Source organism: Larimichthys crocea, chromosome XVII, assembly GCF_000972845.2.
Source record: "Larimichthys crocea isolate SSNF chromosome XVII, L_crocea_2.0, whole genome shotgun sequence".
Taxonomy (NCBI): Eukaryota; Metazoa; Chordata; class Actinopteri; family Sciaenidae; genus Larimichthys; species Larimichthys crocea.
In genome coordinates this window covers 16,640,546-16,655,813 of record NC_040027.1, presented here as the reverse complement: position 1 = coordinate 16,655,813, position 15,268 = coordinate 16,640,546, and the positions used below count along the sequence as shown (strand labels likewise).

Here is a 15,268-nt window from a genome sequence, read left to right as displayed (position 1 = left end):
ATGTGGTGAGGCGCACATAGTGTCAAGGATGCTTTGTTAGGATGTGAGAAGTGTGTAATCAAAGTCACGCTAATGCTCCGTTGCATGGTGCTGCCCTACACTGAAGATGTACATGCACAAGTACATATTACACAAAATATACTGCAGATGCTCCACAGCCAGAGACAACCCACTCACAGGCAGGCTGGATGTGCCAATACACCCCCGCTGGAGTCGAACATGGTTACACCATTAATGCAGAACACTTCCAGGTGACAAACACCATGAAACTAATGAGCTGTTTGACATAGTGGTCTTTCTCGATATGTGCACCTGTTCTCCATGATACACACATATACATATATAGATATTTCATATTTTATGGCTAATTCTTAAACAAACAAATGGGAACAGAGAGGGTTAGAAATTAAATGATTAAACAAAACAAAAAAACGACATCATGCTGAAGATTTTGCTGCTGAGTGACGTATCACATCCAAGCTATTTGTAACTAAACACAGTGCTGTAGTCTCCTCAGAGCCAGATGAAACAGCTGGGGGAATGAACACCTGTGTGTCTTAATTAATGTTGTGACCTTGCATTTCAAACTGTAAAAACACATTGAAAGTACTTTCTTAAAGACTTCCCTAGATTACTTTTACAATAACTTCATCTTCAAGGGCAAACATGTCCAGTTGCACAAAGGCCCATTGTCCCTCAAATTCAGATTTCAGCTTGAATCAGGCATGTTGCATCAGAATCATAACAAATCCCAGGAGCAAAAGTGAACAGCTTTTGTGGCAGCAAAAGGTATCCCTGTTCATGGTGCATGCAAGTTCTTTCAGAGAACACAGCCAACGCTCTCGGCACGACCAAATCTGATTTGTGTAAGCAAAACTGAGGCTCGCACGAGCAGCAGAGCTTCACAAGCTGCCCAGCTGGTCTGCTCAGGGATCTGAAAGTCAGGCACATCAGTATGGTCAGTGCATTGTATGTACATTAGCCTCAAGAGTGGAGCAGCCAGCACTAGAGGCTTAGTTTTGTGGAATGTTGTATTTTGTGTATTTTGTTTATTTTGTATTTCATACTGAAGGTTAATGGTTCAGGTTTCACACTCCACTTTTATCAGCTGAAGACAAATTACAAATACTTAATAATTACTGTTAATATTGCATGGAATTAATTATATATTTTAGGCGTGTGTACACACATTGTGTACACCCTTAAAAGCTTTGAGGCCCAGTCTTTTATCTTTCCAGCACAGAACTCAGGGAGGGCATTTGCCCAGACATTTGGCGAAAGCTTTTATCCAAAGAGGCTTTGAGTGGTGCAGTGCCCATGGTGGAGGGAGCTTAGAAGGTCCAGCGGAGGTCCAGTGGTTGCTGTGCATTTTGTACAAGACCTCAACAGCAGGGAAAACATAGCAGCCTCCTCCACTCCAATACTTCATAGGACTTTCTTTCAGTGTGAAGCCGACAAAGGTGACTACAGTAGGTGGAGGACATAGCACACCAATGCTTTATAGATTGTAGCTTGACTCTTTATGTTAGATTTAGTTGCAATTCTTCTTAAAGCTCCCATTTTTAGGCCTGCCCCTGATGAACATGATGACTAGGTGTTTTGAGCTTGACAATTTACTGTTCACCGTTAATCCCAGATGACTGAGCTCCTTTGTAGACACTATCTGGTAATTATTGAAGTTTAGTTCCAGCTTTGATGGAATCTTCAGTATTATTATTATGATGATGGTGATTGTTGTTGTTGTTATTATTATTAAGCCAGTGCAAGAACAGATTAACTCTTGTCCGACGACGCTTTGCTTGGTCACTCTTTAATTTTCTTTTCCTAGCTTCTGTCGTCCATGTCCTCCCGGGTCTTTTCGCCTCTGCTATTATGTCCATAGAGGCTGCTGAGCCTGGTTACTTGCCCAGATCTATACATACAAGCAGTTGTGGATAGCATAATTAGTACGAATCACGCATTAGCTAACAAAGAACAAACTATACCTCAGTCACGTTTAACATGGTATTTTGATGTTGCAGTTAAATATGTACAGGACAAACACAATTTGGAAGTTCATTTAAATTTTATTTGCTTCACAAATATTTATTAGTAATCTAAGCAGCAGTATTCAAAGTCACATAGTTTTCCTTGGTATACCAACTGGTTTGTGTAATATGTGCCCTTCCCATATTCAGATTTATTATTCATACCAGTCAGACATTTTCTCTTTGAGTCTAAATGCATCACATTTAAATCAGTTAGATGAAAGCATCTGTTTTGAGTGCTTATTGCTTGCTCCAGCGAAAGACGGTCCTCGTGCTGGTAATGACTGCACTCTCCAGTATGGGTATAGCGTTCCTCGTTGATTTGAATGTATAATTAGCATAATAAATACTTCTGTCGCATGTGAAGATTTCTTTCATGAAGTAATCATCGCGAGGGGCAAATCAACAGTTTTCCCCTTGAAGAAACAGCCCGCAAGAGCATGAATATGAATTCTGCTTCCATAACATAAATTTACTGTACACGTACACATACTGTTTAACCGTTTCTTTCTTGGAGGAATATGATAGTTAACAGCTAGCTGTATAATAAATATGTAATCTGCTGTCCCATAGCTTTGTATTCACCCATGCCAGAGTGGGGAACAACATGTCATTATTACAGGCCAATACACGCAGCACACACTGACAGCCACGTGTGTATCGTCATTCTTGTGTGTGCATTGCAAACAGGCTATGAATACAATTTCACACAATGCCAGAACTATATGTCCACTGAGGTATAAAATGAAAATGTCTTGTTATTTTCTAGTTCAGGATAGTAGGAAATATTTCCCCATTTCAGTTGAGGAGAACATTTTCAGGGTGTGCTCGTGTTGGATATTAGGCCATTGTGACAGTGAGGATAAAGACAATGACTAGGTTACATGAATGGCTCTCTCATGTAATCATTGTTTTATTGGCCATGGTATTGGTCTTTTCCTCATATCATAACCCCATCTTGTGATCCAATACATGTATAACCCAGCTACTGTGGTATTTTCTAGCATTCAGTTTAACTTAGTTATTGTGTATAAATGTTTCAGAGCTTTACTTCCATACAATATCAGTGCTGTCTTTATTGCATTTATGACTCTTATGCTTATTCCATTTTGTGACATTTCCAGCATGATAACCTGACTGGACTTGGTGGCCCCAATCTGTTACTTCTGTCATGTGTCCTCCTTTACAACAGATGCCATGTCCAACTGCTGACCCTAGAGCTTATGTAATTGCATGTAAGGGGTCCACACTACTACCACTGCTACTCCTGCTATCACTACAACTGCTACACGTACATAGACACACGCGCCCACAGCATCGCTAAGCCTTGGAAAATGAATTTGCCTGATGATGGAGAGGGTGTATTATCTGGCGGTACAGTAGAATGCGTGTGGCCCGAGCAGACTAGCTGTCTCTAGCCCTCAGAATAGGAGCGGCAGTCTCCTGGGTCCTGGTAGGAGAATGGGCTGAAGCTGCAGTCTAATTCATCACAGCTCCGCAGGAAACAAGCAATCGCGGGGAGGCTTCAAAAAAAAAAAAAGGAAAAAAAAAAGAAAAGAAAAGAAAACCAGTGCAAAAGACACAACAGCTCTCACCGGACCCGGGCAATTCCCCTGGTCACTGCAGTTGCCTGCCTGACTGTCAGCCACCTCATGACTTAAATGCTGAGGCAGGGAGAGAAGAGGAGAGGGAGAAGGATAGAAGAGGAGAGGAGATGAGAAATTGTACGTAAAGAAGATGAAAAGCAATTCCATATGGATATGTAGATGATATTACTCACTGGCGGGAGGTTTCAGTGTGTGATGTACAGCATATTTACAGTGGCATTAGCATAAATCTCAGCACATGTTATGTGTATACTGGATGTGATTGTTTACCCTATCTGGACCACCTCTCACAGGAGGTTCTTTAGTCAGGCACCAGATTGTGGGGATATGGCATGCTGAAGGGTTTCCGTGACGACCTGAGCTCTCTGTCCAATCAGGACGAGGGTTTCCAGATTGAGAGGTGGTCCTCAGGGGAGTTGTACTTCAGCGAGCTTGGATGCTTTGCCACGGAGCATCCCTTTTAGAGAGACCATCACACAGTGAGATTCTGCTCAAAATGGGTACTTTGATGTTCCCGGCATAATTGGAAACACTTTCCAAAGGAGGGTCCTTTTAAAATGCATTGAATGAGAGAGGACAGGGAGCATCCAATTTCAATTCCACCCATGAACCATCCTGCAACTGCCTTTCAGGCATGCACCATATATGTTACGACCCACCCATTTGTCAAACTGCCAACTGTTGTTATTTTGTCTTTTTTTTTTATGATGTATAAAAGTAAGAGGCATCTTTGTGTTTTTGCTACCTGCTCGTTCAAGCAAATCTCCCTCTGTAATCTCTTTCTATTTAGTCCACATCTTTTTCTTTTTTTCTTATTTTTTTTTTCCTTTTTTTCCCCTCCTCTCTCAGAAGTTGCATAGTGGTTTCATCATCCTGAGCAGTAGGTGCCAGCAGGGTATCGCACAAACATTACGGACAGGCTCATTTTTCACAGGCTGACTTCTCAGCTATCCTGCAGGATGTGTCACGACAAACGGCGGATATGTGACAGACTCACGTCGCAACCGTGTCCTTGCATTAGAGAGGAGATGCAGTGTAGCTTGTGGTCACAGGGTTTGTGTGTTTGTGGGAGTGTGTGTGTGTGTGTGTGTGTGTGTGTGTGTGTGTGTGTGTGTGTGTGTGTGTATAAAGCTGCTTGTGCTGGGGTTTATGTGCGAGTGTTTTACTCTCTGGACACATTAGGAAAGCATGTCTACATGTACACTGTTCTGTCGTATGATGTAGAGCGTGTAGATAGAGTGTTTCGATCAAGTAACAGTAAACATTTTTTTTCCCAGCAGGCCTCAGTTCTCCACCAGCCAACATCACCACCTCCGCCGTGCCCAGCATCGTCACGCCCATCGTCAACGGATTCACCGGCATCCATCATCAGCCTAACGGACACCCTGCTGTGGAGACTGTGTACACCAACGGCCTGCCGCCCTACTCCACCCAGAGCCCCACCGCTGCGGACACCCTCCAGCAAGCCTTCACTGGAGTACAGCAATACACAGGTGTGAGACAGGAACGCTCCGTTTATTATGCTATATTTCTGAGATTTTACAGTCTGCCGTAAATGCTGAATCTGTAGCAGCTACAGGACAATTACTGCAGAGTAACTAGCTTGCGAGTGCGAGGCTGTATGTATTCAGATAGTGTAAGACATTGCCTTAGAACATAACATCAGAGAGCCTTTGATTACACATGTTATGCTTGTGTGATCGACCTTAAGCATCCTTGACACCATTCTCTGTGGGATCCCCGTTTTTACACTCCTCTCTCTTGTACTCTTTATCTCGCCTGTCTCTCTCCCTCTCACTAACTCTCTGCAGCGATCTACCCAGCCACCACACTGACTCCCATTGGCCAGACACTGCCCCAACCACCCCAGGTCATCCAGCAGCAGCAGCAGAGAGAAGGTGAGGGTGAGAACATTATTACTTTTATACTTCACACATCTCATCCTGTGTAATAGACATATAAAGAAGATGAGCACGAGAGACCAATATTACTTTAGCAGCATACACACCTCATTCTGTGTAATACATATATAAAGAATGTGAGGGTGAGAGAAGAATATTACTTTAACACCGTACACATCTCATTCTCTGTAATAGATAAATAGAGTGGAACGGCTGAGAGAACACATCTCACATCTCATCTTAGATAATAGATATATAAAGCATGAGGATGATAGAACAATGTTAATAACACTATATTATACACTACATCTTAAAAATAGGTTATATATTGTCTACATATGCACATGCCTTTTTTTTTAACACAAGTAATAATTCAAGCTTGTATAATAAAATCCTGAGCTGTGAGAATAATGGTACTGCAACCCAGATGGAAAAATTAAAATTAATGAAAATGTTAAACGTTGGATTACAAGAAAACTGTGGCAGCTTACGTGAAGGTAAAGTAACTCTCAGTGTTTCCACGCACACCTGCTGCAGGTTTACACAATAATAATAATTTGCAGTTAATTGTTAACAGCAGTTCTCTTGGCTCTGTCTTGAATTTTATGTTTTTATTTAGAAAATGTATAAATAACTGTGACAGGCCGTAGGCGTGTAAGTATGATTGAAGGCCGCATATGAAGCCCTCAGTTTTTTAACGTCACATACATGACAGGTTTGATCTCTTTTTTTATTAGTTTTGCTCAGCTGTACCCAAGTTCAAAAGCACAAAAGGAAACTGTAACTGCACAATATTTTTCAAATAAACTGGGGAGCAAAGGGCAGCTGTCAGGCAAACACAAAGGAACAAATGCCCCCCGACAAGCCTCACCACAAGTCATCCCATGGACCTGTGAAACCAGCACTGGGTCAGGGGAGATAGAATATAGAACTTTATTTCTTAAAAAAAGGAGTTTTCTTTTGGAGTACTTTATATCTTTCATATTCTCATTTAATCAGAAAATAACTTTTTAATACAATCTGCACTGTATCAGCAAATCAAAGCAAATATTCAATTAATTTTTGTGTGTTTAAGGCAAGTTATGTTTTATCACTGATCATTTCGCAGACAGTCCTAACAATCTATTTCCACTTATCTTAATTTAGTCGACATGAAAGACTGCAGAGATCAAAATGACAAATTCACAGCTCTCTCTCTCTCTCTCTCTCTCTCTCTCTCTCTCTCTCTCTCTCTCTGTATCCAGGTCCTGAAGGTTGTAACCTGTTCATCTACCACCTGCCACAGGAGTTTGGAGACAATGAACTCATGCAGATGTTTCTGCCCTTCGGCACTGTCATCTCCTCTAAAGTTTTCATGGACCGGGCAACCAACCAGAGCAAGTGCTTCGGTAAGTTTCTCCTCACTGCCAGCAAGCACATTGTATAAGATTATGGGACTTTTACTTTTGCTCTACATTCTACTGACTTCTCCTTAGATAAAGCTTATAATTATATTCATAAATTATCATTATATTTGTAAATTAATGGCAGGTCTGGATGCACAGGTGTCTCCTATAACTTAAGAAGTAAAGAAGTCTAAAAATGTCCACACTAGTTATTTAAATAAATACATTCAAGGACAACACAATTTGTTTTTGCAGTCTGGTCTGTTTTTTTGTTTGATTTTTCAAAACATTCAGACATTAGTGGGTGTTGTGCAAAAACTCACAGCTAAGGCGTGAAGCTTCATAGTGAAAGTTTTATTTTCACAATCATGGAAGTTTTTGGTTTCATACCACGCGGCAAACAATAGGCTTTTGTTAAAAATAAACGTGTGTTTAGGCGCTGTAGATTTTGATGATGTTTGACAGCAGCCAGACAAAGAAGATTGAATGATCTCACCTCTGACTGACTGACCTTAATTTGCATCTTGATGACTGTTGTGTTTTGGCATCAGTGTTATAGAAGAAGAAAAAACCTTTGAATACATTGTAGCCAAACTAACCGTGATGTAGTCAATCAGAGCCAATGTCCCTGTTTCTGTTTGGCAGCCGCGTGACCTGAAAACCTCAAGGTGCTGTATCAGCATCCACATCACCGTTCTGTAACCCCAATATCTGTCAATACCCTCACTGCAGAGGCTGATTCACACACCTCCACGCCTCCCGTCCGATTTAGCTCCATTAGCCTGCACACACCAACATGCCCCAGGGCTTATACAAACTTTGAGGAGGCAGGCAGCAGGGATGGTGGCAGGGGGGTGGAGGAAGGCAAAGGACAATTATGGATCAGCATTTGTTTTCACTTCAGGGAACCACAGAACCCTGGGCAAAATTGATCGCCAGTCCTGTCTCCCTGGGGGGACTTAATAACATATAAATTCATGAAAGAAGAGCTATTTGCAGTATTGACTTATACACTATGCATTTACAACATAATGTTAGGCCTGGGGAAGGAGGGAGCACACTGGTGTAATTAATCTAGAAAGGAGAAAGAGTGGATAAACTTGGATTGATGGTGTGCAAAAAGACAGGAAAACAGAGAGAGAAAGCCACACTTGTAATGTGTGACAGCGCTGAGTGGAGGGCTCGGAGCTCGAAGCCTGCATCTCGTCTCCATCTCATCTCTGCTTCCAGCCCCAATGTGTTAACCTGATGGTGGGTTAGGAGGTCACCTCCTTTCCCTGCCTCTACACTTTCTTCAGACTCTCATTCAGCCCTCCTTCCACAATGCCCAGCCTTCGCCCTAATGGGCCAACCAAGAGCCAAGCAGGCCAGGCAGACATCTCTCCCAGGTGGCTATGGACGTGGAGAGGCTCCTGCTGTTTTTCACGGGTCATCGACTGTTCCTAATGACACCACAGACACAGGGGAGCGCATCAAGCGGAGACACACTCCACTGCAGTTTCTGGTCACTGAATCCTCAAGGCTTTATTTTTACACATGATGAAAACAGGATGTTCAGCATAGATTTGAGGAGGGGTGTATCATGGGGAAATGCACTGAGGGGTTTTGGTGTCTGCGGCAGACTTGTCTCCTCATGATGAACTATGTTTGCTCTTGTTTTGCTCGAACTACTTTGCACACTGACTTGTGCTCATTCATTTTGGTATTTTGGGCTTTCTAGGGATGTCATAAAACTTTGTTGGAGAGGATATTATAAAGTTTAAAACAGAAAAAAATATATATGGATGACCTGATCATGATACTGATAATCAATAGACTGGAATCGGCTAATCTGATTGTTGCTGTGACAAAAGTAACTATTTCTATGACATTAGTGATTCATTCATATTTCATTAAATCTTTCAAAATCAGCAGTTGCATCATTCTTAACCTTCAAAATCCCGGGTATGTCTCATTCGTTTGCACGCCTCAGTGAAGGATCACAGAACAGCTTGATATTACGTGTCCTCCAGACAAAAACTGTCAACCAGGAGACAACATCGCAAGAGTGATGCCTTATGACAGTTACACCCCCACACTTGTTGCATCTATTTTAGCTGTTGCACTTGATGAGAAGTTGTGCAACAAGAAGCAGCTGGTCAAAAACCAATTCTAACACGTCGGCGTACACTGTGGACATATTAAACTCTTCAAAACTTTGGTTTAAAAAAAGAAAAACAATCTACTCTATCACACTATCACAGGCACTGTGGTAGACAGCCTGAAGGTTCTACCTGCCTCAACAACGCCATCTAGACTCCTTCAGGAGGTAGACAGGCCACTGAGAAATCTTTGTTTATACCTCTCACCTTTTTTTCCACAGCAGTTTTTTTTTCTGACTGCTACTTGATTTGCAGTAGATATCATCTCTAAATATTGACTTCAAATCCTCATGTCAAGCTTGTCTTGATGCTCATAATTACCTTGACTCTCAGTGGGGCTAATAAACTCGTGTGTTTTCACAGGCTTCGTGAGCTTCGACAACCCTGCTAGTGCACAGGCAGCTATTCAAGCCATGAATGGCTTTCAGATTGGGATGAAGAGGTTGAAAGTCCAGCTAAAGAGACCGAAGGATGCCAGCCGCCCTTACTGACACAGCCTACCTTCAGTATTCATTGCAGCAGCACAGGTGAGCCTGTCAAAGTCCCGTCACCAGTTCAGGATTTAGATCCTCAACATTGTTTCACTTGGTTTTGTCTGGCAGGTTGATTTAAGAGCTTGTTAAATTTACTTTCTCCTCAGTGAACGTAAAGCTAAATATATTAACGTCTCGACAGTTTTTCCATCTGCAGACATGTAGAAAACTATGAGGGTATGATTTTATATGCGGCACAGCAGGATTATTAATTATAGGAAAATCTGTCATCATTGTGATTGACAAAGATTGATTGGTGTGCCAATGTGGGTTAGCTCTCTCCAGACCATTACACTGATATAATAGAGCCATATTGAACTATCCAAAGTTTAAAGAAATGGATCTTTGGAATGACAGTTTAATGAGCAGTGAGATCTGAAATTGCCTTTTTTTTTTCTTTTTTCTTTTTCTTCTATTTTTCAGGTTTTAGAGGACACGTGAAGATATCTCGGAGGAGTTAAACTTTTTTTCTTTGAAAGCAAAATATGTTTTAAAAAAAATCAACACATAAGGAATTTTTGAAGACATATCAGCATTTACTTATGAAGATATAGGTTACGTCAGAAAAAACGAAGATGCGAAAGAGGAGGAGGCACTTCACCGGGGGACTTAACAGTAACAGATGGCACAGTGCAAGAAAGACGAGAAGAAAAAAAAAACTGAAAAAAGATGTGATGAGACTGAACAACAGAACTTTTTCTTGTTGAGACTTGAATTGTTAATTAAGCAACAAACTAACAAACAAAAAAGCAGCAACAACAAATAGATTTCTATATACATATTATATACACATATATATAAGGAAAGAGGCGCTTGTGGCTTTTACTGTACTGGACAAATGAGGGTTAAAACTTGAAGATCAAGAAACACAGTGGAAAAAAAGAAGCTATTCTATACGTCCACTGACAGACTTTCTTTCTCTTTCCCTCTTTCTCTTATTCTCTCACCGTCTCTCAGCAAGCGCAGAACTATGACTCTTGGAGGTCACTGAGGTTTCCATTAGCAACAGTAGAACTGCAAATCTTTCACCCCTAAGGGACCAAAGGACCAAACATTTTTATTGTTCTGAACAGTAATATATAGTATTAATGATACTAATACTACAAACTACTACTAATAATATTACAAGTTAAACTTAAGAAGAAATACTAGCTTCAGGTTGAAAAAAAAAAAAAAAGAGGAAAGGGGTTTTGGTTTCTTTTCCTTTTACATTTATAGCTACTGGGTTTGAAGATATTAAAAGAAAACAGAAAAAAAAATGTATAAAAAAAAATAAAGCTATACTAATTTAGTGGCGTAGAATATGTGGGTTAGACGTTGATTCGGGCATGTTCAGATATGTCATTTTGCCGCTCATTGCTTTTCATCCACATCACAGCATTTCATCTCAGAGGTGTGGGCCGTCGGCGTTATTGTGTCGGTAGAAGGAGAAAACAGTCTCGTAGTGCCAAAAGTGACACAATAACAGCCTCTTAAACCAAACGTTACTGATCTACAGTGTATTAAGCCGTGCCATGCTGTATTCTGCTCTTGCCGGCGTGTCGAAATTCCATAATTGAAGCAAGAGCCATTCCATGTCATCATTAAAGCCTTGATATTACAGATAATCTGACCATAAAGCACTGTGGTAAAAGTGCCACCCGGCTGAGCTGGATACGCAGCAGTAAAACAGCGCAGCATCTGTAACTGCTTAATAAAATATACAAATGAGCCTGACAGCAGTTGTAAAAATTTCCATCGGCGTGTCACTGTGGTCCCTGCCGGGTCGTGCCCTCGCCCGCTGCCAAGCTCCTCCAGCTGCTCTCAGCAGGCGAGAGCAAGACTCCCCTCCTCTTTCTCCTCCCCCTTTCTCTCGCTCTCTCTCTATCTCCTCTCCTCACCTCACCTCCAAGTGCCAGCATATCTCTCTCTTAATAGGGACCATCAGTTCACGGGGGCCGAGAGCTAACCCACAGCATAATTAGGATAATGATAATATTGATCAGATGGGGAGCAGCACCGCGGGGCAAGAGATGCACAATCAATTACACATTGGCATTTCGAATGAATTGACTGAGTGACAGTCTATTTTTCTCTCAGTGGCTGGATGGGAGTCTTTTCACCCAACCCCTCGCTTACTGTCTTAGAGGGGATCCCAACTCTGACGGAGGCAGCATCTCCTGCGGGGACCTTTAAACCTATGTCATTATCGCAACGAAAGAAAAAAGTTCAGAGATTTACACGGCTGTGACAGGATCTGTATATAGTGTTTAGTACAAGTTCTTCAGTGAAGAGCAGCTGTATATTTTTTTTTTCCAAAGGGTATAATGGCACAGTAAGAGCTTGTACACGGTGAGGAACAGCCTGGAATTACCAGCCTTAGGAGGTCAAATTAAGAGCAAAATGATCCATCAATTAGACAGCAGCAGGCCTGTAAGTGTAGCTGCTACAGCTGCTGCTGCCTCAACAAGACGACAGCTTACCATTAGCGCCGGTCACACATGGCTCCTATGCAGTGTGGTCACGACACATCACACAGTATCAGATGTGATTAATTAACTGAAGTAGCGTCATCTGTGGTGATGCTTTCAAAAAAACAAAAAAACACAGTACATCCGAGATGAAATCTGTCTTTCATGACTTTTTTTTTTTTTCCATTCCACTCACATTTTCTCAACTTCAGCATCCACTGAGTTGTCTTTTCATGTGTTCTTCCAACATGCCATTCGTTGACTCACTTTGCTCTGAAGCAGCTTGCCCCTCAGGACCTCAGCGCTCTGATCATCGCTCTAAACATAACAAACATCAGCCCTTCAGTCATCGAATCACAGTGCTGGCTCTATGGCTCCATCCACACATGTAGACTCTTCAGAAAACAGGGCTACTACGCCTCTGTAGCCTGATGACTTGTGTCTTTTAGTTTTACTTTGGCTCGCCACTTAATTAGTAGGATTACTGCTTCACAGGACCAGTAGTATTAGAAAGGGGGTGTTTAATTCCCAGGAAACCGTTAACAGATATTACCCACATGTTCTGTTGCGGGGAATACATAGATGCTGCAGAAAGAAAGAAATGCCTTTTCTTATCATGAATTGCCAAATTATGCAAACATATCCACTGCATTTCCTCATCCTAAAACTTCAAATGTGTGCCAGATTCTTTGAAAATTTAAGATTTCTTATATAAATGTGTTAATTTTCAGGAAATACTGATCAGTGGGAAGAAATATTTGATTATCTGATGTATAATCTTGTCAGAGGACGGTCGGAGGCTGTAATGATGTAGAATAGGGTTTTCCAGTCAAAGGTTAGCTTTCATATATATTTGCCAGAAGACAGCTTCCTTTCCCCTGGTGAGTTACTGTTAGTTTCCTCTCTCCTGTCAGGGCCCAGCAGCTTTAGGAAGCTGTGATATATGCTCTCCTTTCCCGGGGCCATACAGGGCCTTATAAACCCACTCAAAAATCTTTTCTTATGGGATTTCTACTAGAGAGTTTTTTAAATTATTAAAATCAAATTAAATTTGGCCTTCACAACAGCTTGGGTAATGCAAATTAAAGATGCCAGCTGTGGCTGAAATGTAATGAGTTTGAAAAGATGTTGAGTTAATTTCATTCTGCCAAGGAAGGGGGAGAAAAAAAATGAAATTTGATCGAACGCAATTAAAACAGTGAAGGTTTGTGGATGGAGAAGAGAGTTTCAGTGTAGTGCTAAGCCTGAATATACATATCTACTGTGAAATTTAGGAAAGGGTAATGAAATGACTGAAAGCTAATTGAGTTTAACAATTTTGAACTGACTGAAAATCCATACAAAAAAAGTCAGGAAACAGCAGCACTGATTCCAGTAGTGTTATAATTAAGCTGCATGATCAAACTAACGTTTATATTCTGCATTGTTTTTACTTTTGCATCCATTTTCTATCAGTTTTTAAAATATTTGTCATCCTACCATGGTGCCCTTTCAATCTCTGAGCATGCTCAATGGGGGCTGGGAGGGTTAAAGATTATGATTATGGTACTACTCGTATTAACAATATGATTCTTTAACTATGGTTTGAATGCTAAGGATAGTAGCTTATTATAAATATGAAATCTGTATATTATGGAAAATCAGCACAGGACCTTTCTTTGGATACATATGGGTTTAGGGTTTGAAATGGGGGAGGGGTCTTGGGGAGGGAGAGGGGTTATCGCTTTATAAAGATGTTAACTTTCTGGTTTCTCAGCACAAAGCATTCAAAAAACATATAAACAGCAGTACGGAGTCTGTGAAGAAGACTTTTCTGACATACAGGGCGCAAAAAGAGGAATCTCAGTACTATTCTTTAAACCTGGAGGAGAACATGCAGTTTTGCAGGTTGTGTTTCTTTTTCTTATTTTTTATTTAATAAAGGAGAGCGCCACCTGTTTTTGTGGCAGCGTCAGTACAGCATGGATTAACTGACAGGGAAAGCAGTATCTTTTTATAAAAAAAAACTTTAAAAAAAAAACTATGTGTTCTGTATTAGCCTGAGAAACCAAACATTTTTTCCCCTGTTGAAATTTCTTAATACTTGCTGCTTAGATTACTTCATATTAATGATTGATGATTTAATAATTTTATAATTATCGGGTCAAGTGTGTAACTTGATGTTTATTTATTTATTTATCTATTTATTTTATTTATTTATTTATGATTTGTTTAGCCACTTTTCTTTTCTTTTCTTTAATGGTTATGGTAAGATAAAGATATGTATCAAAAAGAAACGCTTATTGGGGCTTTTCTCTCTTTCTCTCCTTTTTTTCCAATTTTACAATAAAAATTCAAACTGGATGTTTTTTTTGTTTCTCACAGTTATATTGAATGAAATGCTGAACCACGGTGCAAAGAGAGGGGGAGTTGTTGCACAAGGATTTACTCCCCTTGGCATCTTCAAGGACCATGAAGAGTTCACCACCTGTCTGTTACTGATGCCTCTTAAGTGATGAAACTGTGGCGATAAGGTCACCGCCCCTTTAATGGATAACTAGGTTACTGTTGCACGTCCACAGCCTGAACTTTTTTAAACATTTTGTTTACATATCTCTCTAACACTAGGCAGGATTCATCATAAAACACTGGAAGCTTTAGGAGAAGAAATGTACCCATTTCATACTCGTATGGGAATCCACCGTTGCAGTATGTAGGATGATTTGGATTATCTGTCAATGTGGAGACTGGAGGCTTTACCAGCCAGCAGGTCACCTGATGCTGCTCTGCTGCAGGGGAGACACACTACTACTACTGAAATATGTGTCAGGACATAAGGCATGGGGACAGGATCCAAAAACAAAACTATGTCACATAAACATCACACAGTCAGGAGGCATCACGGATCATTGAAGAGCTGTAAGAGGAAGATGGGCGAACAAATAACATTAAGGTTTTGACAAGCAGGAGGCAGTAAACTGAAAATAAGGGAGGCATCACTAACAGCAGCAGCGCTTTGATGCCACAAGCCAAAATGTGATGCAACATCTGTTGACAGTTGACTTGCCCGTCCACCTTGTAATCATCATCTTCTTACATCACAAGTAGCTGTAGCAGCAGCATCAGCAGCAGTACAGCTGAGACACCACATTCACATTTTGAAGAGGAGCGACGGATACGAGAGTGAGAGGAAAAAAAAAAAAAAAAGAATGGGAGGGACAAAAAAGTAGAGGCACTGGCTCATG

The 15,268-nt window shown here is 40.9% G+C and overlaps 1 protein-coding gene across 11 annotated transcripts in view; it reads left to right on the top strand.

Moving 5' to 3' along the window:
• celf5a (cugbp, Elav-like family member 5a) overlaps positions 1-15,268 on the top strand; it is a 180,111-nt gene that overhangs the window by 163,197 nt on the left and 1,646 nt on the right. For 4 of the 11 annotated variants that reach the window (XM_027290661.1, XM_027290658.1, XM_027290660.1 and 1 more), the window contains exons 8-12: positions 4,912-5,127; positions 5,446-5,538; positions 6,780-6,923; positions 9,425-9,588; positions 10,018-13,950. In XM_027290661.1, coding sequence (XP_027146462.1) covers positions 4,912-5,127; positions 5,446-5,538; positions 6,780-6,923; positions 9,425-9,552 — 581 coding nt within the window. In that variant the 3' untranslated portion in view covers positions 9,553-9,588; positions 10,018-13,950. Of the gene's footprint in view, positions 1-4,911; positions 5,128-5,445; positions 5,539-6,779; positions 6,924-9,424; positions 9,589-10,017; positions 13,951-15,268 lie in introns of those variants that run through there. The other 7 variants (XM_027290663.1, XM_027290662.1, XM_027290657.1 and 4 more) reach the window with 4 other exon arrangements.